This window comes from Taudactylus pleione, unplaced genomic scaffold, assembly GCF_031769625.1.
Source record: "Taudactylus pleione unplaced genomic scaffold, aTauple2 ptg000937l, whole genome shotgun sequence".
Lineage (NCBI taxonomy): Eukaryota > Metazoa > Chordata > Amphibia > Anura > Myobatrachidae > Taudactylus > Taudactylus pleione.
The window spans coordinates 439257-465053 of NW_028285338.1; the positions used below are offsets into that span (position 1 = coordinate 439257).

Consider the following 25797-nt stretch of genomic DNA (forward strand, 5'->3'; position numbering starts at 1 on the left):
TCCCACTGTAAGTGTAGAGCAGATGTTGTATTCCACTACCCTTGCGGATGTGAGCTCACTGGTGGTATGCTCCACAAATAGCAGAAGGGACGATATCAATACCCTACACATTTCATCCCAAAACTGGAACTTCCTCAGGGGTACAATCTTAAAAGGATGACATTTAAATATGTTTAAAGTCTGGAAGAATAACTTCTACATACAGCACAAAGTATATACATAATATATACATACCGAACATCAAAAGATTTGACAAGATAAAAAAGATATTTTTCCACTGGGTATTTGCAAAAACGCCATGGAGGATAACAACAAATAATTATTTAACACACTTAGAATCTCAAATTACATTAATCAACTTACATACAAAATGTATAAATAGCCACAAAGGATTTTATATGACTATCTTACGCATGGGGCTGACTCATTTAATATTATTCAGTAAAAAAATTAAAATGACTATTTAACATCCCTTTTAATATTAATCAATAGGATATTTAAATATCCCTTACCAGCAAATTTATGGAAGCTTTTTAAACATTCTTACCAACCAATGGAGATTGCCATTTATATGTTAAAGATGATGAATGACTACCTATAATTATTAAAAATGTGAACAAAAGTGTTCTTTAGGTGAAGCCACATAATAAACTAATTATTACAATAAATATAAAAATAGCATAGATTCACATAATTCCATAATGTATGGAGTGGTTATTAATATGGCTAGCAAATACAAAGTGCATAAAATAATTGGAACTAGCACAGAGAGCTTAGAGAACTTACTTGCAATCTCCTTCCAAACTAGTGTGATAATGACTGCCCAGCAGCTGGAATGAATGAAACAAGCTCAGCCTTAGCCTATATTAATACTGGGTCAGTAATTACATCACTTCCTCCAACCTTTGATTACTAACAATCACCATTTGTGAAAAAAACAGTTATAACGGTGATTAAGGATTTATATGTTCAAAGGAAACTACCTCACATATAGTTATTCGTGATCCTAAATGTCCTAACTATATTAAAAATGTGTTAATTGAAATTGCTAACAGCATTTACCCAGCCTTCCTCTCACTTTTGGAATGCAGTGAAGCACATAATTGCGCTTACAGTTTAAGTTGTAACAAGGTAACGTGTTTTTCACCTGTGGGACGCAATGAAGTGCATCAATATGCTTCCAGTTTGCATTCCACCTCGGTCACATGACACACTGGAGCGCATAACAGCACTTCCAGTTTGTGTTTCAATACAGTTTTTTGAAACCATGGTGATGGCTGCAGTTATTAAACTTAACTAGTAGCAGCTTCATTATTATCTCACCAAACTGTTGTCCACTTTTGGAAAACAATACTAAAAAACTAATAGAAGATGCCAATTAATGTCCCAGCAGGGATGCTAATTGCCCCCCCTAAAGTCATCTTTAACATGTTCCAGTATTGTGAAAGTGAGATCTTTAATATCTGACCCATGCACTTCAGCAAAATGTCTAGGCAGAGTATGAGTTTTTACTTTGTTTTTTATGTTGCGTAAATGTTCCTGTATACCTATTTTATACTCCTTTTTGTTTTTCCTACATATTCTAATCCACATTTGCACATTATTCTATAAACCACAAAAATTGCTAAAAACAATTAAACTTATTGTTTTGTGTTTTTATTTTTGTAAAATCCTCTTTGATAGATTCATAAAAAATGTCAAGGTGGCTTCCACGTGACTCAACAGGATAACATTTTGAAGGCAATGCTACCAACGGTTTCTCTTGTCTATGGTTGGATGGATTAATAGAGGATAAGTTTTTATCCAACAGCAGGGGACTGCTATGGGGACGAAATTTGCCCCATCGTATGCAAACCTGCTGATTGGTGAAAGGGAGGAGTCATTCAGTTACAACACTCCATTTGAACATAATCAGATAAAATTTTATCCTAGTTATATCGACGATTTAATTTTCATTTGGCAGGGAGATGTTTTCCCCATGGAACAATTTCTGACTCATATACATAAAAATTTGTATAGTTAGCGCTTCACCCATAAAACCCATGATAAATCTATTGATTATTTAGATTTCATTTTAGAAGGTACTGTGAATGAAGGAATAACAACATCAACCTTTTTTAAGGAAATATTTGCTAGTAGAATCATTCCATCAACAAGGTGTCACTATCCAGCATGGAAGAATAACGTACCATTTGCCCAGTTTTTGAGGCTAAGAAAAAATTGTAGTAATATCTATACTTACTGGCAACAATCTGAACTTTTGAGAGATTGCTTTTTGGATAGGGGTTATAAGATTTCTATGATAGATGAAGCACAGTTTCCTTCTGTTATCTCTCCCCTTACAGCGCTAACCCCTCCCCCATCTGGGGCAACTTCCCTACCCTGCCCACAGGTTCCCCTCTTCTGCTTTATCTCCCCTCACAGCTGCAATCCCTCCCCCATCTACTGCACCCCCCTCCCCCACACAGATTCCCTTTTTTCTGCTCTAGCTCCCCTCACAGAGCCAAACCCTTCCCCAGCCACTCCCCCTTTCCCCCATTTAGGTTCCCCTCTTCTGCTTTTTCTCCCCTCAAGCTGCACCCCCTGACCACACCCCTCTCCCCCCTATGCTCTATCACTCACCTCACAGATCCAGCCCCCTCACCATCCATGTCATCCCTGTTTCCCTCCACACAGGTTCTCCTCTCTCTTCCCCTCAAAGATCCAACCCCTCTTGTCCACTTTCCCTTCTTCTAATTTTCCTCCCCTCAGAGCCAACTCCCCCATCCATGGCACTCTCTCCACCGCACAGGTTCCCCGGTCCTGCTTTCTTTCCCCTCCCAACTCCCGTCCCCCAACTGTGACCTCCCTTCCCTTCACAGGCCCACCTCTTCTGCTCTCTCTTCCCTCACAGCCCCAAATGCTCCCCCATCCGCATCTCACCTGACCCCCGCACAAAGGTTCCTCTCTGCTGCTCTCTCTCCTCACAGCTCCAAATACCCCCCATCCATGGAAACCCTGATCCCTCCACTCCCCACTTTGGTTCAACTGCAGCAGAAAATGAACCCAGAAAGAAGGGAGAGTCATCATGACATTCCAGACACTGACACAGCCTCGTCCTGGGAGGAAGCAATAATACCAGTGTATCCTGTTCCTCCACATTGAAGGTAAGTCACCTACTGTACTTGTTACACTATTATTTATTAATTATATTTAGTATAATTAATAAATAATTAAATGTACTCTTCATATCTAATTTTTTTAGAAATGAAGAGTACAGGAGGTTACATAGTCATCATGTCGACATTCAGGATGAATTGGGGTCAGACCAGCATGTGTTATAGCATGTGGAGGCATGTGGTGCGGTCAGAGTGGCATGTGCTGCGGTCAGAGTGGCATGTTGTGGTATGTGGAAGCAGATGGGGTGGTCAGAGGGGTAAGTGTGTTTGAAGGAGGTGGGGTGGTTTGCGTTACATTTGGAGACACATGAGGAGATCCGAGTAATATGTGCTCTCGCTGCTCTGCCATCCTCTTTTTAAGGTGTGTGGATAGGGACACTTTGGTGTTGGCTCCACATACAGTTGATTTGGTGGTGATTATGTGAGGCCACTTTGTCAAATTTTTCCAGGGACACTTTTAGTTCCCAATCCGCCCCTGGTTTCAACTAATATCTGTTATTGTGAGTGTATCCACATCATTGCACTATCTGGGTGCATTATCTTACCTTTGCAGATGCAGCCACATTTACCCCCAACTTGTTAAGCATTTAAAGAGAGATGATCTAGCTTCTCTGAGCTGTAACTCAGGGATAGCCAGACCTATGCATGTATTGCTTGCAGCTGGTACAAAATACAACTGCCAGGCTGTTAACTAACCAGCCCACTTCCAGCCAGATAACACCCATTCTCTACTCCCTACCCTGGCTGCCTGTAAATGGAGAATCTTTTTCAAGATTGGCATCATGACTTTACCAGTCTAACATAATCAGGTTCCAAGGTACCCAAAACAAATTGCCTTGATTGCTTTGTAGCTATGGAACTCAATTCCTCATACAGTTCAAGAGGCCTTCATTCTAGAATCTTTTAAAAACAGACTCAAGACTCCCCAATTTACTCATGCATTTCTTTAATGTCCATTTAGTTCCTAAAAAAAAAATACAGTCCAATTGCTTGCTTCTCATTTTTGTTAAGGTTATTTTGTATCTTAGCAGTGCAACCTCTAAACCTATTTCTCCCAGAGGAAGACCTTATCAGGTTGAAATGCATTGAATATACTACAACATCACTACATTATCACTTTTAGGCCAGCACTATCTGTCCCCTATTGCCGAACCAGTGCTGAGTTCATCCAGTTCCTGGCCTGATCACATGAGCAGGAACATGGAATTCAGATGCTGGAACCACAAGAACCACTGCCACACACCGGAGGGTCAAAGAAAGCTGTCAGAAGAAGGAGGGATCCAGCCACACCGAGCGGCAGGAGGCAGGTGAGTCTCGTACAGTGGAAGGTGAGCCTGGGAGAGATCGCAAGTGATCAAGACTGGCAACTTCCCCTCCCCAGGCAGAGGAGTGCACAGCTGGAGGTTCATGAGTACAGTGCACCATCTGCACAAAGGTGTAGCATGTACATAGGCACCGGTAGTTACACCTCCTGGTCCAGAGTCCATGCTTCCAGCCCAGTCAGCACTCCTCTGATATGCCCTAAAGACACCCCAGGCAACACCATCTATATATAGACTGCATAATTATTACATTAACATAGTGTGACAGTGCAAAAGATTAATACCCCGATTCATCAATATATGGGACCCCAACACTTACTTTAGATTCCATCAGAGGGGATGTGAGATTAATGTGACAACAGTTCAAGGTAGTTCAGCCCTATCCATCTAGCGTGACTTTGTGGTTTGATCTCAATTTCTCACTATATAATTTTATGTATTGGATTTAAATTTAGACATTGTGAGATTAAAGTTGTTTTTTATATAGTAGGCAGAGTGTATGACATTTATCTCTATCCCTAGAGCAGTACCCTTTGTATAACACATAGCTTCTATTATTAAGGGGTCATTACCAATACACTCAACAAATATACCTACGACACATAGGTTGAGAGGTTGCAGTACTGAGTCTATCACTACCCTTTGCACATGTTGGAAGGACAACCTTCGTACTTAGCGGCTCACCTGGCACAATAAGAAGGTTCCCAGTGCGCAGTGTTCATGATAATTATATTTTGTATCTAATGTTTTTTAATGCAAATGTAAAATCACTTTATTATTACTTAAAAATAATAAATATAATTATAATAATAAACTATTTACTTGATGTCTATACTCATAGAAAGGAGGTATCTTTTCACCAAGGGCAATGTGCATATTATGTAAAGCCTGAGCCATGGAATAAACTGCTTTATATACTCGATCAGTTAGTCCTCGGATGTGGAGACTACTAAAGATGGTTATATTTTCATTCCCAGAACAGTTGTACAGTGGCCGCTTATATATACTGATATATATTATATTACTTATTTTATCTCTTAACAAACATTGCTGATGTGCTAGAAAAATATGTTCCAGTAATTTGTCTTCTGGGTGATTTATTATCTGGAAACTCTCATAGAACATTTTCATGTCTGGGACAGGCAGTGGGGTCGGTAGAAGAGATAAACTGCCATTAAATATTTCCCTCTGTTGTTCAAAAAGAAACAAGAGTGAGGCAAATGTTGGACCAAAGACCAGTGTCTTCTCTCTGAGCAATTCTCTTAAAGCTATTAAAAGGTCAGCGAAAGGCTGAGAATACGTCCCACAGAGTATTATAACTTGGGCGGATGATTTTTTTATAATATCCATTCTCATTTTATTATTATCATCTGTAGCATTTATTGGAACAGACTTAGTTTGTATGGTGTAGGCTACACAGATCCCCTTGTGAGTCAGATATTGTGTCAAGAGAAGAACTTCTTCATTACCAGCGTCATCATCAGATGATAGGACGCCAACCCAGCTCCAGCCAAAGTACATAATTAGATCTGACAGCACAAGATAGCTGACCTGATCACCTTGAACTGTCCGGTAAAATGTTGGGTAGAGGTTCTGATCACTTATAACATGACTTGTTGCACCGTAGCTGACCTGAAAAAAAAAAATAGATTCATAGAACACATAAATCAGCTACAGATATGAAAATTGTCTAAAATTACCAGACAGTGTTATTAATTGCTGTCACATAGTAGCAGATAGGAACATGTAATTGCTTTACATACAATTTGAATTGGGATAGTGCTGTATTCAGGTCCAACACTACTTACTTCTGCTGTTGGTCTTCTCTCTGAGCTCTTATTCATTTTGTGGCCCTTTACTTTCTTTACCTTCACACAACCTTTTGTGGTGACCTGTGACCTCTCTTTGCTGACAACACTTAAATCTCCATTTCCTCTCCTGACCACCCTCCGGCTTCCTTAGTCTTTGGCCAACTGCTTATTTGCCTTTTCCACCTGCAAGTCCCAATTCTAACTCAGGGACTGATTCAGCAAGGATAACAGTTGCTTATACGCACGCAACTGGGTGATTTTTGCATTCTGCGCAAGCATCGCAGTGCGCGTGTGTGAACTAGCATTTGTGTATGTGACTGTGATTGCAGAGGCTACACAGAACCATGGCAGAGTGATTGACAGGAAGTGCCATTTGTGGGTGATGTTGGGGGGGGGCAACGCCATTGCATGGGCATGCATAAATTAGCCACTGCTAACCTATATGCAGCTAGAGCTGCCATAACATGCTTGGAAGTTAGCAATCTCTGAGTAAGGACTGGGCTTGTGCGAGTGTGGATATGGGTACTTGATGTTACCGGTGGTTTCGCTATTTGGCTGAGAATTAGGGATGTGAGACAAAAGGAAGTGGGCATCCTTATGTGAACTGTGGGCCTTATTCAGACCCACTCACAGGCAAGTCGATGATGTGCCAGTGCGCGCACACGGAGTGCGCGAGCCCCGTAGCGAGGGCAAAAAGCACTCGCTCCGTGGCTCACTACAAAAGGGGCAGCTGTCGATGTTGATCGACAGCTCGCCCCATTTTGTAGGCGTGGCGGAGGCATTCACCAGTGATATCAGTGGGAGAGCTTCCGTCTGTATTAGAGCCGGAAGCTCTCTGGGGCTTGCGGCAACGAGACCCTACTGCAAGGGTCTCATTGCAAGCCCGATGGTTGCGATGGTCATGACCATCGCAACCATCATCCTGGCCACTCGCAATAGCTGTGGGAGGTCACCCACAGCTATGCGAGCGGCCTGGAGGCTGCACCAAAAAAATAAAAAGCCCTGATTCAGAGCGAGTGCTCTTTCAGAGCGTCCGTTTCTGAATCAGGCCCTGTGTTCGCAATGCGAATGCAATTATTTGTATCTCACCACAGATATTAAGAACTGCAATGTGTGTGTATAAGCAGTATCAATGCTGTAACAGGACTTCAGATAGAATGTGCCTAAATCTGAGCTCATTCTCTTCCACTCCTTTACTGCAACAAGCCCTCATCTACCCACAGACAATATTACTCTCTCTTCTGTGCACCTGCTGCCTTGGTGTTATTGTTAAATATGCCCCCAGGATACTGATATCCAGTCACTCACTGTCCAGTAACCACCTCTACAATATTGCCGAAATCTGCCACAGTGTGAGTATCTTCTTAGTCGCTTTTCATTTTTACATTTGACTGTCCTAGTTCCATGTACAGTATGGCTTAACTTACACATTATTTAGTGCACCTAGTACTAATGCACAGACTCACTTTTACTTGTGGCATAGGTAATCTGCCTGACTGAGATGCCCCACAGGCCTAAAGGTGCCTACACACTTGGCGATCTGCACATGATCCCACGATGTGTACGATTTCTCTTGAAACTTCTCCCTGGCAGCTCTGCACACGATTTGGGGTTTAAAGTTTCCAATTTACAAATGATCTCTCCTGCATTCAGACTTTTTCCAGTGCATTGTGTCCCAGATTGGCAGATCTGTGATGCGATGTACGACCAGTGGGGATGCATATCGCATCGTGATCGTGAGTGGAGACACATGATTTGGGCATATTTTACATGATCTGTCATTCCAATGTGTCGGAATCGGCCAGTCGGGTACAATATCACCAAGTGTGTAGCCACCTTAAGGCCTGATTGCACCCAAAGGCCTAATGTCTGACACCTGGTGGTCTATGGGGATAATTACCAGTGACTAAGGCTGCCTGGGAGAGGCTGCAGCGGGGAGAATTGTTTAGCTCTTTGATTCCCACCACCCCAGCACTCTCTGGCCTTCATCTTTTGCCACCGGTCTGTCCTGGCCAGTGGCACTTCCTATCGTCTTTCTGGAACTCTTCATCTGATGTATTCTCATCTTGACCATGCTCCTTTTGGCAGCATCTGATGTGAGACGCTATGAGTGGGCACGATTGGCTGCCAGTCCATGAGCCATGATTGGCTGATGGCCAGCACCAAATTTAAACTAGCATAGCCACTGCTGCTGCCTTACAGGTGCCGGGAGCAGACACACTCACTGTCCCAGCACTGGTCACTGATGTGTTCAACTGGGGACTAATCTCTACAGCATGCTGCATTTCCAACATGTGTTCCTGCCACAATGTCTGCAGTGACAGTGGGTAGTCTGATGGCACCATGGACTCAATGGTGAAGGCAAGCAGCAGTGAGGACACCTCTTCTATCTGGTGCCCTCCTGCAATGCTTACCCCATCTCTCTAAAATAAAGTTTATGTAAGAGATCTTATTGTTCCATCCCATAGGATGGAGGGGGGTACTTGTAGTATTAGAATCTGCTTATCTATTCCTGGGATATCAATAAGGAATAATGGCTACAAGTAGAACAATGGCTGTTCACAACAGCAAAAATCTAATGAATTGATTTTCAGGCACATTGCTCCACCTATCCAGACACATCTGTGTTTTTAGACATATTTGTTCACCTGGACCCTACGTTCTCAAAATTGGTCCTCAGGACTCCAAACACTGCAAGTTTCAAGGTCTCCTCACAAAATCACAAGTGAAATAATTACTCTAGCTCCAACTGTGGTTTTTTAAATATGTGACAGTGAGTAATGAATACACCTGTGCACCTGCTGAGTGACCTGGGAAATGTGTCAGTGAGTAATGAATACACCTGTGCACCTGCTGGGTGATCTATGAAATGTGTAAGTGAGTAATGAATACACCTGTAGACCTGCTAGGTGACCTGGGAAATGTGTCAGTGAGTAATGAGTCACCTGTGGGGTGACCTGGAAAATGTGACCTCTGTGGTGTACTGAGGATCATGTTTGAGAATCACTGGTCTAGCCACATCTGTGTTTGCAGAAATTATTTGTTCACCTAGACATGTCTGTCTTATCAGACCCATCCATCCACCTTCCCACGTGTCCTTTGTAGTAATCCACTTGTCCATTTTTTGGTTCCATAAAATTACATACCAAAAAATGAAGCACGACCAACAAGCCATAGATTTATTCATAACAATTTGAAATGTGAGCTACTAGAGAGACCTTGGATTTAATCTACCATTTTCAATGCATAATAAGAATGTGCAGGAAAATAATCAATCAATCTCATCTGGACAATTTTCTGAGGTAGGTATTATTGCAATTCCAGAGTGGAATCAACTGGAATTGAGTAGAGCAGATGTTGAGTTGGAAGTTGGTGGGGGTACCCCTTGGAGTGGGCTCTCGTTGCAGCAGTGTTTTATGGTTGAAAGTTGGAGTCTGGTGCCAGCCTTGAGGACAGGAATACAGAGACTAGTCATGACCAGGGATTTTGGATGCGATACAGCCTGGAGGGCTGATTAGTCCTTGCAAGTATGGCCTGTGGCCGAGGGTAGATGCAGCCTTAGGGCTGTGGAGGCAGCCTTGAGGGCTGGTCGGACTTGGCAAGTTGCAGCCTAAGGGCTGAGAATGGGGTGCAGCCTTTGGACTGTTGAAGCGACCTTGAGGGCTGGTCAGTCTTGGCAAGTTGCAGCCTGAGGGCCGAGGATGAGGTGCAGCCTTTGGGCTGTTGAAGCAGCCTTGAGGGCTGGTCAGTCTTGGCCGGTTGTGGCCTGGAGGCTGAGGATAAGGTGGAGCCTGTGGGCTGAAAGTCTTTGATATGTGCTAGCTTGGGTGAGTTGCGACCAGTGTCACCAGGATGACACTGGCGAAGGTGCACTCAGAACGCTAAGATGCAACCAGTGCTGCCAGGATGACACTGGTGATGGTGCGCTGGATTGTGCACTCCAGATGCTGTGATGCTACCAGTGTCACTGGGATGACACTGGTGACGGTGTGCTGGATTGTGCACTCAGGAAGCTGAGATGCTACCAGTGCCACCTGGATGACACTGATGACAGTGTGCTGGATTGCACAATTGGAACGCAGGCATGCGCCCCATGTCACCTTGTTGACACAAGCCATCTGACACTGACCTGCATCCTGGGTGAAATGCACTCTGTACCGGCAGGATAACACAAATGGTAACAGCAGGGAAGCACTCTGTGCTGCCTTGATGATACAAGCAGCACACAACAGATGATGTGCAGACCGTGCTGCCTAGATGGAACAAACGACAGGGAGACACTGAACAGACTTGACTCTGGAACTCGACTCAAGCAGTAGACTGGAAACCGGAAGCACGAGTAACTATCACCGGCAAGGAGTGCACGGCTAGCTGGGTTTTAACAGGAACAGGCCCCAGGCAGCAACCCTCCCTTAATGATGCAGCTGTGCTGTGCAAAAACAGGAGAATTAATTAGCATGCACCTGACATTGCACACAGACAGGCAGTAATTAATACAATGCCTTAGGCAGGAGACTAAGGCCCTCATTCAGAGCTGTACGCTCTGAGCAGAGCGCACGCTCTGAATGAGGGCTGCCCTCCATAAAAATGGAGCGTCCTCCTGGACGCTCGTATAGCTGTGGGTCACCACCCACAGCCTATACGAGCATGCAGTTTGATGGCCACGATGGTCGTGACCATCGCAACCATCGAAACTGCGAGCCGGAGCCTGCGGTTGAGGTTTTCAACCGCAAGCCCCGGAGTGATTTTGGCTCTATCAGAGCCAAAATCACTCCCACTGACATCACTAGTGATGTCAGTGGGCCGGCTTCTGACGGGAGGCGTTCCCGTGGGAACGCCCCCATCAGGGAGGCACGCCCCTGGCACGCCCACCAAAGGGGGTGTGCTGTCAATCAACATCGACAGCACGCCCCCTTTGATCAGACACAACGAGCGAAGGAAAGTCCTTCGCTCGTCGCGTCTGGCGCATGCGCACGACGGAGCTCCCGCCGTCGTGCGCATGCGCAGAGCACAACATTGACCCACTTGTGAGCGGACAGCCGCTTGCGAGTGGGTCTGAATCAGGCCCTAAGATCTTCTTAATCACAGATCCTGACAGGTATACTCTGATGCTCAAATAGAGTTTCTGCAAATATTGTGACCTAGTTGTTATGGTAGCAATCACTGTTTTAATATGGATAGCTGTATACAATATGGCAATATTGCACATTTTATTATATCTTACAAAAATGTGTTGTATTAATTACACTGCATAAATAAGAGCTAGACATTGGGAGTTGATATCTCAAGGTCTACGGTAAAGAAGTTTCCCAAAATAGGGAATCCAGATGTCTAATTTAAATTTTAATTATTATTTTGAAATTGTTGAAGCTGTAGTCATTATCACGAGTTTGTGAAACCTTCCATTAGGGGATTATGTGTTGTATGTTATTCATTGATTGGCTTAGGTTTTTTGACCAATTTAGTATATAAATTTGTGTCTAATGAAATTACATTAACCAGCAATTCTGATATTGCTTGCTCTGTACAAGCACAAATAAATCTTCAAAGAGTCTGGTCAGGGGCCAGTGCAAATGAGATGCTATTGCTAAACTCCTATATGCTGGATAAGTGTCAGGGACTCTTTCTACTGTGAAAAAACCTTACACAGTATAAGGACGAGCTTAGTAGAGTGTGGAACATGTGTCATTGTATAGGTACTGTTTAACCTGACGTAGTTATAAGGTTGCCTATAAAGGAAGTCATTTTCCTTTAATAGGGGAGAGACCCGGTCACTAGTGTAATGTATGCTGAAATGTGGACTATAAAAATATACATAAGCCTTTACAATAGGACAAGGAAAATACAATGCGGGATCTCTAATGTTAGAGAGCCCACACAATAGTCCAGCAAGTGTTATGGATCAGAAGCATGGAAGTGTGACAGTGAAATTTCTCAGGAGGTGACATTCAAAATACTCTGACCTACCATTGATAGGAACCTCTGGAATAGACAAATGGAAAGGATTAAGAGATAAATTAGGGAAAAAGACAGATTAGTGGAAGGCATATACATGTTCTAGGGACTGATTGGCCTGCTTCATCTGCCCATTGGACTGTGGATCAAACCCTGATGACAGGTTGACATTAATGCCCAGATCAGCACAAAAGCATCTCCAAAACCGAGCAACAAATTGCATCCCCCAGTCTGAGACGATATCCACTGGAAGCCCATGGAGCCCGAAGACATGCTGTAAGAACAGTGTAGACAACTCCTTGGCAGATGGTAACTTGACAAGAGGAATGCAATGCACCATTTTGGAAAAATGGTCTATGATTGTCCAGATGACTGTACAATGAAAAGACACAGGAAGGTCAATGACAAAGTCCATTGCAATATGGGTCCATGGTTTAGAGGTCATCAGAAGAGGACACAACAGACCTAGCGGAGTGGTCCTGAGGGTATTATTTCTAGAACATACATCACAGGCCAGGACAAACTTATGAGTGTCTCTAGGCATGGACTGCCACCACACAGATCAAGATAGAAGTTCAAAAGTTCTAGAAATGCCAGGATTACCCCCTGCCTTAGAGGAATGAAAGTCCTTCAAAAACAGCTTTACAAAGTCTTTCTGTGACAAAAAGCACACCTGATGGCTTACCAAGAGGGGCTTCAGTTTGACAAGCCCTGAGAGAATCTGCCAGGGTCCTGGTGACTGCCCAATGGACTCGGGAAGCCGGAATGATGGTTTCTTCTAAAGCACTGGGAGGTTGACTGACGGAGAAGTTTCAAGATAGGACATCCACTTTAATATTTCTGGACCCAGGTTGAAACGAAATCACATAAATAAAGTGGGTTAAGGAAAGGGCCCATCATGCCTGCCTCGCGTTCAAACTTTTTGCCATCTCAATGTAGGCCAGATTTTTGTGATCAGTGTGAACTGTCACTACATGTTTAGCCCCTCTAAACATGCCTCCAGTCCTCAAAAGGCCCACGTAATAGCCAAGAGCTCTCGGTTGCCAACATCATAGTTCTTCTCCGCCAAACCAAATTTCCTGGAGAAGAAAGTATATGGGTGTAGCTTGCCATCCTTGTAGTCTGAGAAAGGATAGCACCCACTCCAATCTCAGATGGTCGACCTCGACAATGAACGGGAGCTCTAGATTTGGATGTTGGGGGAAAGGAGCAGACACAAAGTGTCAAAGGCTTGAATGGCCCCAGGTGACCAATTTTTGACCTCAGCTCCTTTATTGTTAGCTCCACGATGGTGGAAACTATGGCAAAAAAGTATCTGATGAACCCTTGATAATAGTTTGCAAAAACTAGAAACCGCTGAATGGCCTTCAAAGTAGTGGGTTGCTTCCAGTCCAGGATGGCATTCACCTTGCCAGGAGCCATGGAGAAACCTTGCGAAGAAATACTGTACCCCAAAAATTAAACCTCTTTAACATCAAACTTGCACTTCTCCAGTTTGGCATACAGGTTGTTATCCAGTAATCTTCACAAGATCTGCCTGACATGTCTCCGATGTTCCTCCATGGACTAACAATAGAGGAGAATGTCCTATAAATAAACCACTGCAAAGACTCACAGAAAATCCCTTAACACCTCATTGATAAATTCTTGAAACATGGCTGGGGCTTTGAAAAGGCCAAAAGGCATAACTAGGTACTCAAAATGTCCTGAATGAGTGTTAAAGGCCATGTTACACCCATCCCCTTCTCTGATGCGAATAAGGTTATATGCATCTCTGAGATCAATCTTTGAGTTGATGGATGCCTCATGCAGTTGGTCAAAGAGCACAGAGATGAATGGCAAGGAATATGCATTCTTGACTGTGATCTTGTTCAGTCCATGGAAGTCAATGCAGGTTCGGAGGGATCTGTCCTTCTGGACAAAGAAGAATCCCGCTCCCACTCGGGATTTGGACGGATGAATGAACCCTTTATCCAGATCCTCCTGAATATAGTCCTGCAGGGTTTTATCCTCCGGAATGGACAAAGCATATAGTCTGCCCTTGGGAAGCCAAGCACCAGGTAACAAATAGATAGTGCAGTCAAAGGGATGGTAAGGCAGCAGGACATCTGTGTTTTTCTTAGATAGAACCTCAGCTAGGTCACAATATGGTGTCGGGACTGATGAGGTGACAGCAGCAGCAAGCCAGTCGGGACAGACATTGAGAGAAGCAAGATGAACCCCATTCCAGAATTTCACCAGTCTGCCACTAGATCATGGGGTTATGTTTCTTCAGCCAGGGTAACCCCAAAACCATTGGGGCCAAAGGACACTGCAGGAGAAGAAATTACAATTCCTCTCGATGTAGGACACCAATCGACAGCTACAAAGGATTCCTAAAGAGCACTTGTGCCTTAGAAAGACTAGTTCCGTCAAGTCCAATCACTGACACAGGAGTGGATAAGGGCAGCGGGGTCTGACACAAAGTTTTGAGGAAGGACATGTCCATGAATTTATCCACTGCACCATGATCGACAAATTCAGGAATGGAGAATTGCGTGTTGGATAGATGGATAATTGAGGTTATAAGGACAGAATTTTCTGGGCAGACAGATGCAAGGTCTAGATATTCCTCCCCTAGTTCACCTAGACCTTGCCTTTTCCCAACTTTAGAGGACAGAGCTGGGCAACATGACCTCTACCACCGCAGTAAAGACATAAACCCAACTAGTGTCTCCTGCATTTCTCTTCGGTCAGAAGACAAAATGCTCCCAGCTGCATAGGTTCTTCAGATTCAAATGGAGCCATCCATTATGGAGATCGAGGGGATTGAGAAGGCAACTTTTTCTACTCAACTTTCCCGGAGCTGTCAATTGACAGGAGTAGCCAAGTTCATGAGGACATCCAGGGAACTCAGAGCAAGATACTGGACCAGGATATTCTTGATTTTGTCTGATAAACCCTGAAGAAAATTACTGTGCAGGGCTGGATCTTTCCAACCTGCTTTGACAGCCCATTTATGGAACTCCATTCAATAGTCTTCTGCAGCTCTGTTTTCCTGCTGCAGTGACCCAAGACTTGCCTCTGCCATGACCTCTTTATCCGGATCACCGTAGAGCAACCCTAATGCAGAAAAAAATGACTTGACTGTCTGTAAGGCCGTATTGGTTGAGGGAAGACCAAATGGTTCGCCCTCTAAGAAAGAGATTATTATCCCTACTTGTTGAGTCTCAAAACCATAGGACCTGGGCCAGAGTCTGAAGTAGAGCTTACAGCTCTCTCTAAAATTTAAAAAAACCTTATGGTTTCCGGAGAACTGATCAGGCAAAATTAAATTAGGTTCTGCTACAGTGGGGGCAATAGCACCACAAGTCTCCTCTACATGGAGGGAAAGGTCATGCACCTTTTGTGTCAGTATCTGAATCTGGGCAGCCAGAATCTGAGCCTGTAGCCTGCGAGGTCAGTAAGATGAGATGCAGCCTTTGGGCCAGTAGCTGCCTTGAGGGCTGGAAGAGCCTTGGCTGGCTGTAGCCTGTGGGCCAGTAAGATCAGAGGCAGCCTTTGGGCCGGTAGCAGCCTTGAGGGCTGGAAGTGACTTGTGCTGCCGAGTTGACACAAGGAGCCGGTGCAGATGTGCAGCCTGTGCCATCGAGTTGACACAAGTACGAGTACACTGGTTTGTGTACTGAGGATGCTTTAGTGTGACCTGTGCTGCCGTGTTGACACAAGCAACTGATGCTGGAGTGTGGACTGTGCTGCCCAGGTTGATACAAGCACAATACACTGGTTTGTGTACTGAGATCGCTGGAGTGCAGCCTGTGGCGCCAGGTTGACACAAGCACGGGTACTCTGGCTTGCATACAGAGGACGCTGGAGTGTGGCCTGTGCTGCCGGGTTGACACAAGTGTGAGTACACTGGCTTGCATACAGAGGATATTGGAGTGCGGCCTGTGCTGCCTGGATGACACAAATGGCAGGTATACAAGATAAGCAGAAGGACTGGATACAGGAGACAATGCCAGAACTGGAAACTCGTGAAATCCTATCACCGGCAACGGAACAGCATTCACAGCAGAAGGACATGGATGCAGGAGCCAATCCAGGCAGATCCCAGAATGATGGACAGGAGGTACAGTAGGCGGAGTTTCAGGGAATGCTGGCTCGGCATTCGCCATGCACAGCTTTAGCAGTGTGGTGGCCTGTGACAATTTCACAATTGGAAATTATAATCACTACTTTCTCATTTATAAGAGGGCTGCAAGGTCACTTATAACAGACAAAATTAACTTACCTATAACAAATAAAGTTGTACATGCAGTAGGTACAGCTAATAAAATTATCCCCTTCAAGAAACACAAGAGGTAAAGATAACAATCAGCCCAATAATTATAGTGAGCACTCATTCCTATTGGTGGCAGATGTCCCAGCTAATTTGTTAGGAAGAGATTTGTTGTGCAACCTGTATTCTGTACACCAGATGGGATATACTTACAAGTTCCAGATTTAAAAAAAAAAAAAAAAGAGAGATGGTCACTGATGCATTGCACTGTGGTGCTCTCAGCCCAGCTATTCTGGAAATTAATTAAAAGAACTTCCCCAAAAAGTATAAAAAAATTCAATAATACCTGATGTATTGAGGGCTACAGGGTCCAATGGATTTGGAGAAATCCTACATACTCCACCAGTGAGTGTAAAACTTAAGAAGGGGGCAGAGCACTCAGTAGACCCCAATATCCCTTAAAACCTGAAGTAAAAAAGGTGTGTTTCCAGTAATTCAGGAACTACTACACCCAGGAGTACTAGTTAAAATGCAAAGTCCAGTGAACACACCCATTTTTCATATATGTAAGATATATGGGAAGAATTACAGACTGGTACAAAGCCTGAGAGCAATTAAGCCATTGCATCCTACGCGGTGGTCGAAGTGGCAATTCTGAAGCGGGGGTATGGAGGTAGCCTGTGGGCATGTCATAGTAGCGCACACAAAAAATGGGTGTGGCCACATATCACGAGGGGTGTGGCTACTCAAAACAGAGTTGTGTCAGCATTTCTCGAATGCCTCGCGCCACCCCTGCTCCTCTTTCGCCTTCCCTTACTTACCCCCTGCACCACTCATACTCTATATCCCTCTTTAACCTTGCACTTTTCACTCCCTACTTCTGGTGAGGCACAAAGAGGTGGTGGGGTACACAGAGATGAGGCACACAGAGGTGGTGGGGTACACAGAGATGAGGCACACAGAGGTGGTGGGGTACCCAGAGAATGTGAGGCACACAGAGGTGGTGGGGTCATCAGATTCTGCCACATGCCCATACCTGCCCCAGATTCAAAATATGCCATGCAGTAGGGCCCACATTCATATTAGGAAACACACTAGGGCCTAAATGCACATTATGCCACGCAGTATGGCACAAATGCACATTATACCGTACAGTAGAACCCAAATGAACATTATGTCACACAGTAGAACCCAAATAAACTTTATGTCACACAGTATGGCACAAATGCACATTATACCGTACAGTAGAACCCAAATGAACATTATGTCACACAGTATGGCACAGTGTTCTCCACAGGCTGATTTCTGTGGGCGCAACGCCCGGCACTTCCCCTCGCGTCTATGCACGGCATCCCCTGTCACCCTCAACGTGTCCTTGTTGACCCGGGCCTTGCTGTGTCTGTACAGTGAGCGGCTGTACAGTGGGGGAGTGGCTTTAACACTGCGTGTGACACTTACCTTGCAGCGCCGCTCGTCTGTATGTGATTCCAGCCAGAAGTTCTGTTGCTTTCAGGGCTGAAGGCTAGATGGCACTTAACTACTGCTGCTCCTGGGTTGCTGCTGGATAGCTCTCCTGTCCCCCGGTCTGGACTCCAGTCTCACTCTCTCTGTGCCTCTCCTTCCCTCCTCCTCAAATTACTGCTCCTGGCTCCCACCGGAGTGCGGGCCGTCGCTGGGTGGAGCTCCGGTCCCTGCTCCCAACCTGAAACACGTCTATGCAGCTCTACTCACTGGTTACAGAAGCATATGGTGAGCAATACATCCAGGGTGCCCATGTGTGTGTGTTTTCCAGTGGGTGCCTATGTTTGTATGTATTCCAATGGGGGCTTGTGTGTGTGTTTTTATGTGAATCATATGGGGGGGAATTCAATGTGCATAATGTGTAAGGGGCATTACTGGGTGTAGCATAATGTGTATACGGGGTACTATGGTGTGGTACACTACACTGATGAAAAGGGTCAGATCCCTTTTCCCCGCGTGCGCATAATTGCGAAGGCCTCCACCCAGATACTTCTTGATGCCCCCCGGCTGGAAACATTTTCTGGGGAGAACACTGGGGCCCAAATTCATTTTATATCACACATTAGGAACAAATGCATATAATACCACACATTAAACCCCAAGTTCACATTATACCACAGTAGGTCCCAAATATACATTAATATAATAATTAAAATAAATAGCATTTGGACAAAAGCATATGGCACAGGAGAAATGTGCAGAAGTCTTTTATTAATTAAATTACAGTGCAGTGAGGAACGCTTCTCTTTGTGCTACTCGGCTGCTGCAGCTACACACACTATAGTTGAGAAAATGGCAGTAGTATGTGTGAACTCTGAAGTAAAATGGTGCCCCCTCACCTAGCTGTGCACAGCTCCCTCCCCCAGTAATAACAGACCACATTAACATTACAAAAGGGTATCACAAAGTACTACCCCTGGACCAACAACCCCCACGCCTAAACCATTGTTCAGCTACTCTTGTACAAACCACCCCCTGTGGCAATACCACTGCTCTGCTACCTCTATGTAAACCCCCCCTCCCTGCAGCGGCCATAACACTGCATGGCTAACCCCAGGCAAACATTTTCGCAGTCACGCCACTACTCGGCTACCCCTAGGCAAACCACCTCCCACTACTACACCTTTGTGCAGCTACCTCCAGGCAAGCAAATCCCCGGGTGCCCATGTTACTGCATGACTACTCCCACTGAAGCCCGGGGCCACACATATACACATACTGGAGAGCCCAATACAGCTGGAGTAGGAGAGCAGTGAGTTAGCACCTATCGGAGATGTTCACTTCATGCAGTCGACATGAAATTAGCTGCTGCTGTACAGTCAAGCCTATGAATCTCCGCTGGGGCTGATGAGGATCTGCTTCCTCCGACCCCAGATAATCTGGTCGCCAGGTAGCAAAATCTGGTCACCAAGGTGACCTGGCCCCCTGGGATTTGTAAAGCCCTGCATTACAATGAGGGAGGACAGTGGACACGGGGACAGAGAGGGAGGCAGCAGATACAGGGGGCAGAGAGGGAGGACTGGGACACGGGGCAGAGAGGGAGGTCAGTGTACAGAAGGGGACAGAGAGGGAGGACAGCAGACATGGGGACAGATAGGGAGGACAGCGCACACAGGGGGACAGAGAGGGAACAGCGGACACAGGGGGACAGAGAGGGAACAGCGCACACAGGGGGACAGAGAGGGAACAGCGGACACAGGGGGACAGAGAGGGAACAGCGGACACAGGGGGACAGAGAGGACAGCGCACAGGAGGACACGGAGGGAGGACAGTGGACACAGGGGGACAGGCAGGACAGCGGATACTTCGGACGGCGGACCACAGGGTGGGAGGGAGGACAGCGGACACAGGGTGGGAGGGAGGACAGCGGACACAGGGTGGGAGGGAGGGAGGATAGCAGACACAGGGTGAGAGGGAGGGAGGACAGTGGACACGGGGTGGAAGGGAGAGTGGACAATGGACACAGGGTGGAAGGGAGAGTGGACAATGGACACAGGGTGGAAGGGAGAGTGGACAATGGACACAGGGTGGAAGGGAGAGTGGACAATGGACACAGGGTGGGTGGACAGCGGTAAAAGGTTGGTTGGTCTCACTGGGTGGACAGCAGTCACAGGGTGGACAGTGGTCACAGGGTGGGAGGGAGGGTTGACAGTGGTCACATAGGGTGGACAGTGGTCAAAGGTTGGACAGCGGTCACAGGGTGGGAGTGAAGGTGGACAGTGGTCACAAGGACAGTGGACACATGGCAGACAGCGGACACAGGGTGGGATGGAGGGTGGACACAGTGAGGGAGGACAGCTGACACAGGGGGCCAGGGAGGGGGGGGAGGACAGTGGACCCGGGGACAAGGAGGGAGGTCAGCACACACAGGGGGCCAGGGAGGGAGGACAGGGGATACAGGATGACAGAGAGGGAGGATGGTGCACACAGGGATGGAGGACAGCTGACACAGGGGGACAGGAAGAGAGAACAGTGCACACAGGGGGGCCATGAGGGAGGACTGTATACACACGGGGGACAGGGAGGGAGGAGGACTGTATATACAAACTGGGTTATACATATGTAACTCACCTTTTTCCTCCTCCTGCTGTGGCTGCTCCCAATCACTTTGCAGTCTCTGCTCCATCCGCCGGCTGCAATCCTCGTGGCCCTGGCCGAAGTCATTGCCCTGCACTAGGCGGGTCCATTTCTGGGACATGGAGGTTGCACATACTGTAGGTCTCTGAGCTGTCCAGCCCCACCTCCTGCTTATCTGCACAGGATGTCTCTGGATGGGCTGAGCCACCGGCGCTGTTGCTGCTCGGCTGTCTCTCCCCGGCCGGGTCCATTAGCTGAAGGGGAGGAGTGCTCAAACGACAGGCATTGCACTCCATGGAGGGGGAGGAGCTGTGGGGCAGAGCTAAAGACACACCATACGGCTCCTATATGCAAAGCTGCACTGCCACTGAGGTAATCAAGGGGGCCCTCGACAGTGCCGTTGATCGCAGCCCCGAGAGGCCACCTCTTTCGTTAAAGCCGGCAGTGACTGACCGTCCAGCATACCATAAGGAGTCACTTAGACGCATTAGTAGTACGTCTAATTCAACTGGCTGTTTAACTACTGCGGGTGCTGAAAACTTGTGAAAAAAAAAAAAAACGTTTAGTGCTTGAAGTGCTGGTATGTCATACCATTGCATACCGTCACACTTCGAGCACTGATCCTACGGTGCCAAATCATGACACTATTCTAATGCAGATCCCATCAGACAATACACATTTTTTCTGTCATTGACTTATATTCTGCATTCTTTTCTGTAACCATCCACCAAGACAGTCAACATTTGTTTGCATTCACATGCTAGGTACACAATACACCTGGAGTAGAACTTCCCAGGGCTTTCTAAATTCTCCTACGATCTTTAGTCAAAGTTTAGCTGAAAATGACCAGACTCTTGTTTTTACAGGTGGCTCTACATTAATCCAGTATGTAGATGATTTGCTATTATGTTCCGCAAATTGTGAAACATCAGTTAAGGACACAGTAGAACTCTTGCTGTATCTTGCAATTGTCATAAGGTACCCTAAGATAAAATACAACTCTGTCAGAAAAAGGTTTCTTATATAGGCCATTGTTTGTCTGAAGGTTTGAGACATCTATCACTAGATAGAATTGCAGCCATTGAAGAAATTAGATTACCCATTAACAAAAGAAAATTGAGGGCTTTTCTAGGAATGGTGGGTTATTGTAAAAATTGGATACCTAATTATTCACAATTAACTTCACAATTGTATGATTTGACTTAAGCTGTGCATCCACTATACAATTATCTGTCAGATATCTGTTCAATCTGGAATGAAAACCTGGTAATATATGAGAGCAAATGACAATTGTCCATTTGCTCACAAACACTGGAAAATAGCCAAAAATGGTCATTCAGACAAATTGGTTAAAACACAGAAATTTAACCAATTTGAACATTTTGTTTTTGTTCTTTTTTTCAGTGTTTAAAATAGGGATGAGCGGGTTCTGATTTCCAAAATCCAAATCCCCCCGAGCCGAGCCAGGATCCGAGTCAGGTTTGGGTTTTCCCACGTGGCTCGGATCTGAAATCGAGGCAAAACGTCATCATCCCGCTGTCGGATTCTTGCAGGTTTTGGATTCTATAAAAGGTCCCGCGATCGACGCCATTTTTCATTCCTGCTGTGGAGTGTGCACATGGTGGGAGCTGGGATTTGTGTGTTGGATGCTGCTGATGCTGACCATAAGGCCCGGCTGGCTACTGTTGTCAAGTGCTGTGCTGCTCTCTGTCAAGGGCTGCTGTGGAGTGTGCACAGGGAGGGAGCTGGGATTTGCTGCTGGCTGCTGACACTGACCATAGGGGCTGGCTGACTACTATTGTCCAGTGCTGTGCTGCTGTCTGGCAAGGTAGGTACATTAATCAACTAGGAACATCATAAATTATACATCACCTGCAGCGCGTTCATAAGTTACTGTAAAGTTCTGAAACTGTGGCTAAGACCGTAAGCAGTCCAGGGACACCTAAATCCCTTTGTCTTCTTGTATCCAAGCACCTGCAAACCACACCATCAACTCCCTGCTCGTCAATTTCCTCCTCAGTCAGGATCAGAAGTAGTCCTGCAGGCCATGTCACTGGCATGATTCACTCCTCTCCTATCCAGGATTCCTCCTTGCATTGCTACACCTACTGCTGCTGCTGTTGGGAGTTGTTCATCATCCCAGAGAGGAAGTAGGAACACCAATACTTCTTTTACTGAGCAATTGACCCTCCAACAGTCCTTAGTGAGGAGGATGAAGTACAACAGCAGTCATCCTGTTGCAAAGCGGGTAACTGAGGCCTTGACTGCTATGTTGGTGTTAGACATGTGTCCGGTATCTACCATTAGTGCAGTGGGATTTAGACAATTGATGGAGGTAGTATTTCCTCGGTACCAAATCCCATCTAGATTCCACTGCACTAGGCAGGCGATATCGAGATTGTACAGAGATGTCAGAAAAAGTGTCCTCAGTGTCCTAAAAAATGCAGTTGTACCCAATGTCCACTAAACCACGGACATGTGGACAAGTGGAACAGGGCAGACTTAGGACTATATGACTGTGATAGCCCACTGGGTAGATGTATCGTCTTATGCAGCAACAACAGCAGCATCACCAGTAGCAGCATCTTAGAAACGCCAGCTCCTTCCAAGGCAGGCTACACTGTGTCTCACCAGTTTCAGTAAGAGGCACACCACTGGCAACCTCTTATAGAATCTGAGGAAATCATTGCCCAATGGCTTACCCCACTTAGACTCTCCTGGGGATTTGTGATATCTGACAATGCCACCAATATTGTCTGGGCATTACATCTGGGTAAATTCCAGCATGTCCTATGTTTTTCTCACACAATAAATTTGGTGGTGTAGAATTTTCTGTAAAACAACAAGGGCATGCAGGAGACGCTTTGGGTGGCCTGACAAAATTCTGCCCACTTTTGCCATTCAGCAACTGTATGCCAAAGACTGGAGTACAAGCAAACACTCTTGAACCTGCCCCGCCATCACCTAAAGCAAGAGGTTGTGACGCAGTGGAACTCAACTCTCTATATGCTTCAGAGGATGGAGGAGCAGCAAAAGGCCATTCAAGCCTATACATCCACCTATGATACATGCACCTGACTCAAACACAGTGGAGAATGATTTCAGTGTTGTGCAAGGTTCTCCAGCCCTTCAAACTTGCCACATGTGAAGTCAGTTCAGACACTGTCAGCTTGAGTCAGGTCATTCCCCTCAGGCTTCTACAGAAGCAGATGGAAAAAGTGAAGGAGGAGCTAAGATGGAGCGATTATGCTCGGTATGTGGGACTTGTGGATGAAGCCCTTCATTTGCTTTGCCAGGATTCGAGGGTGGTCAATCTGTTGAAATCAGACCACTACATTTTAGCCACCGTGCTCGATTCTAGGTTTAAAGCGTACGTGGTGTCTCTCTTTCTGGTGGACACAAGCCTGCAGAAGTGCAAAGACCTGCAGGTGAAAACACATTCAGCTAAAGCGGAACGTCACACGTCAAAAGCTCCTTCTTTATTTTCTCCCACAACTAGGGCTAATAGGAAACAACTTAGATATCCTAAGCAACCCACTGGCAGTGATGCAGGGCAGGCAGGACCAAGTTTGGACATCTGGTCTGGACTGAAGAACCTGCCAACAATTTCTGACATGTCTACTTTCACTGCATATGATACTGTCACCATTGACAGAATGGTGGAGGATTACATCGGTGACAGCATCCAAGAAGGCATGCCAGTACCTGTACTGGCAGGAAAAAGAGGAAATTTGGAGGCCCCTTTACAAACTGGTTCTATTTTACATAAGTTGCCCCCCCTCCAGTGTATACTGCAAAAGAGTTTTTAGTGCAGCCGGGAACCTTGTCAGCAAAAGGCGTAGAAGGTTGCTTCCACATAGTGTGGAGAAGATGATGTTTATTAAAATGAATGATCAATTCTTCCAGGAAGACCAGTCTCCAGAAGGTAAAGAGGGACCTGTGGTGGTGGATTCCAGCGGGGATGAATTATTACTGTGAGGATGAGGATGTGCACAACACTGAAGAGGGTTATGAATCGGTGGATGAGGAGGATGAGGATGACACCTTGCCTCTGTAGAGCCAGTTTGTGCAGGTACAGATTAATTGCCAGATTGTTTTGTGGGGGCCCAAACGAACCAATCATTTCAGCCACAGTTGTGTGGCAGACCCTGGTGCTGAATGATTGGCTTGTTAAAGTGTGCATGTCCGGTTTATACAACCTAAGGGTGGGTGGGAGGGCCCAGGGACAATTCCATCTTGCACCTCTTTTTTTTCTTTGCATTATGTACTCTTTGGGGCCTAGTTTTTCAAACTGCCATCCTGTCAGCCACTGCAGTGCCACTCCTAGATGGGCCACGTGTTTGTGCCGCCCTCTTATGTCACTTAGCATAATCATCCAGCTACCTCGGTGCAACCTCTTGGCCTAAAAACAATATTGTGAGGTGTTAAAAATAGACTGGAAATGAGTTGAAATTAATGTTATTGAGGTTAATAATAGCATAGGAACAAAAAACAAATTCTGTGATTTTAGCTTTTTTATGCTTTTTTTCCAAATAAATACAGATCCAAAACAAAACCCAGAACCCAAAACACGGAAGGGTGGTTTTGGCAAAACGAATCCAGATCCAAAACACGAAGAATGATCCAGATCAAAAACCAAAATATGAAAAGTGGCTGGTGCACACCCCTAGTTTAAAACGATATGATCGACTTACATTTGCTCCCATACTTTACCAGGTTTTCATTCCAACCAGCCAGATTGTACAGATATCTGACAGATAATTGTATAGTGGATGCCCAGCTTAAAGCTGCTGTGCCAGAGCTCTTGGTGCATACTGACCAAAGCAGACTATAATTTGAACAGCTAAAAGATTATCTCATTGCATCCCAATTTTTAAGGCTACATAATTATAAGCAGGATTTCTAATTATTCTGTAATGAATACCTGGCACAAGCGAAAGGAGTGCTTACCTAATTTCATGGTGGTAAACAGAGACCAGTAACTTATTTCAGTGCCCAGTTAGACCCAGTAGTTAAGGCAATACCAGTATGTCCAAGAGCAAAAGTAGCTACTACATTGCGCATTAAAAAATCTTCTAACATTGTTTTGGTTTGCAAGCTTAAAGTTTATGTCCCACATGCAGTTGCAGCTTTGCTAACCTGTCAGAAAACCCACCATGTTACTGCTGCAGGCTTAACAAAATGTTGAATTGACA

The 25797-nt window shown here is 45.5% G+C and overlaps 1 protein-coding gene across 15 annotated transcripts in view; it reads right to left on the reverse strand.

The window, feature by feature from the left end:
* LOC148473300 (vomeronasal type-2 receptor 26-like) overlaps nucleotides 1-25797 on the reverse strand; it is a 174149-nt gene that overhangs the window by 101519 nt on the left and 46833 nt on the right. For 5 of the 15 annotated variants that reach the window (XM_088459827.1, XM_088459826.1, XM_088459815.1 and 2 more), the window contains one exon: nucleotides 6032-6112. The exons of 5 other annotated variants lie outside the window; for them this stretch is intronic. Coding sequence is in view for 5 of the 10 variants with exons in the window: in XM_088459815.1 (XP_088315941.1) it covers nucleotides 6032-6112 (81 nt within the window). In the remaining 5 variants the exon portion in view is untranslated. 5 more of the 15 variants (XM_088459818.1, XM_088459820.1, XM_088459821.1 and 2 more) reach the window with 3 other exon arrangements.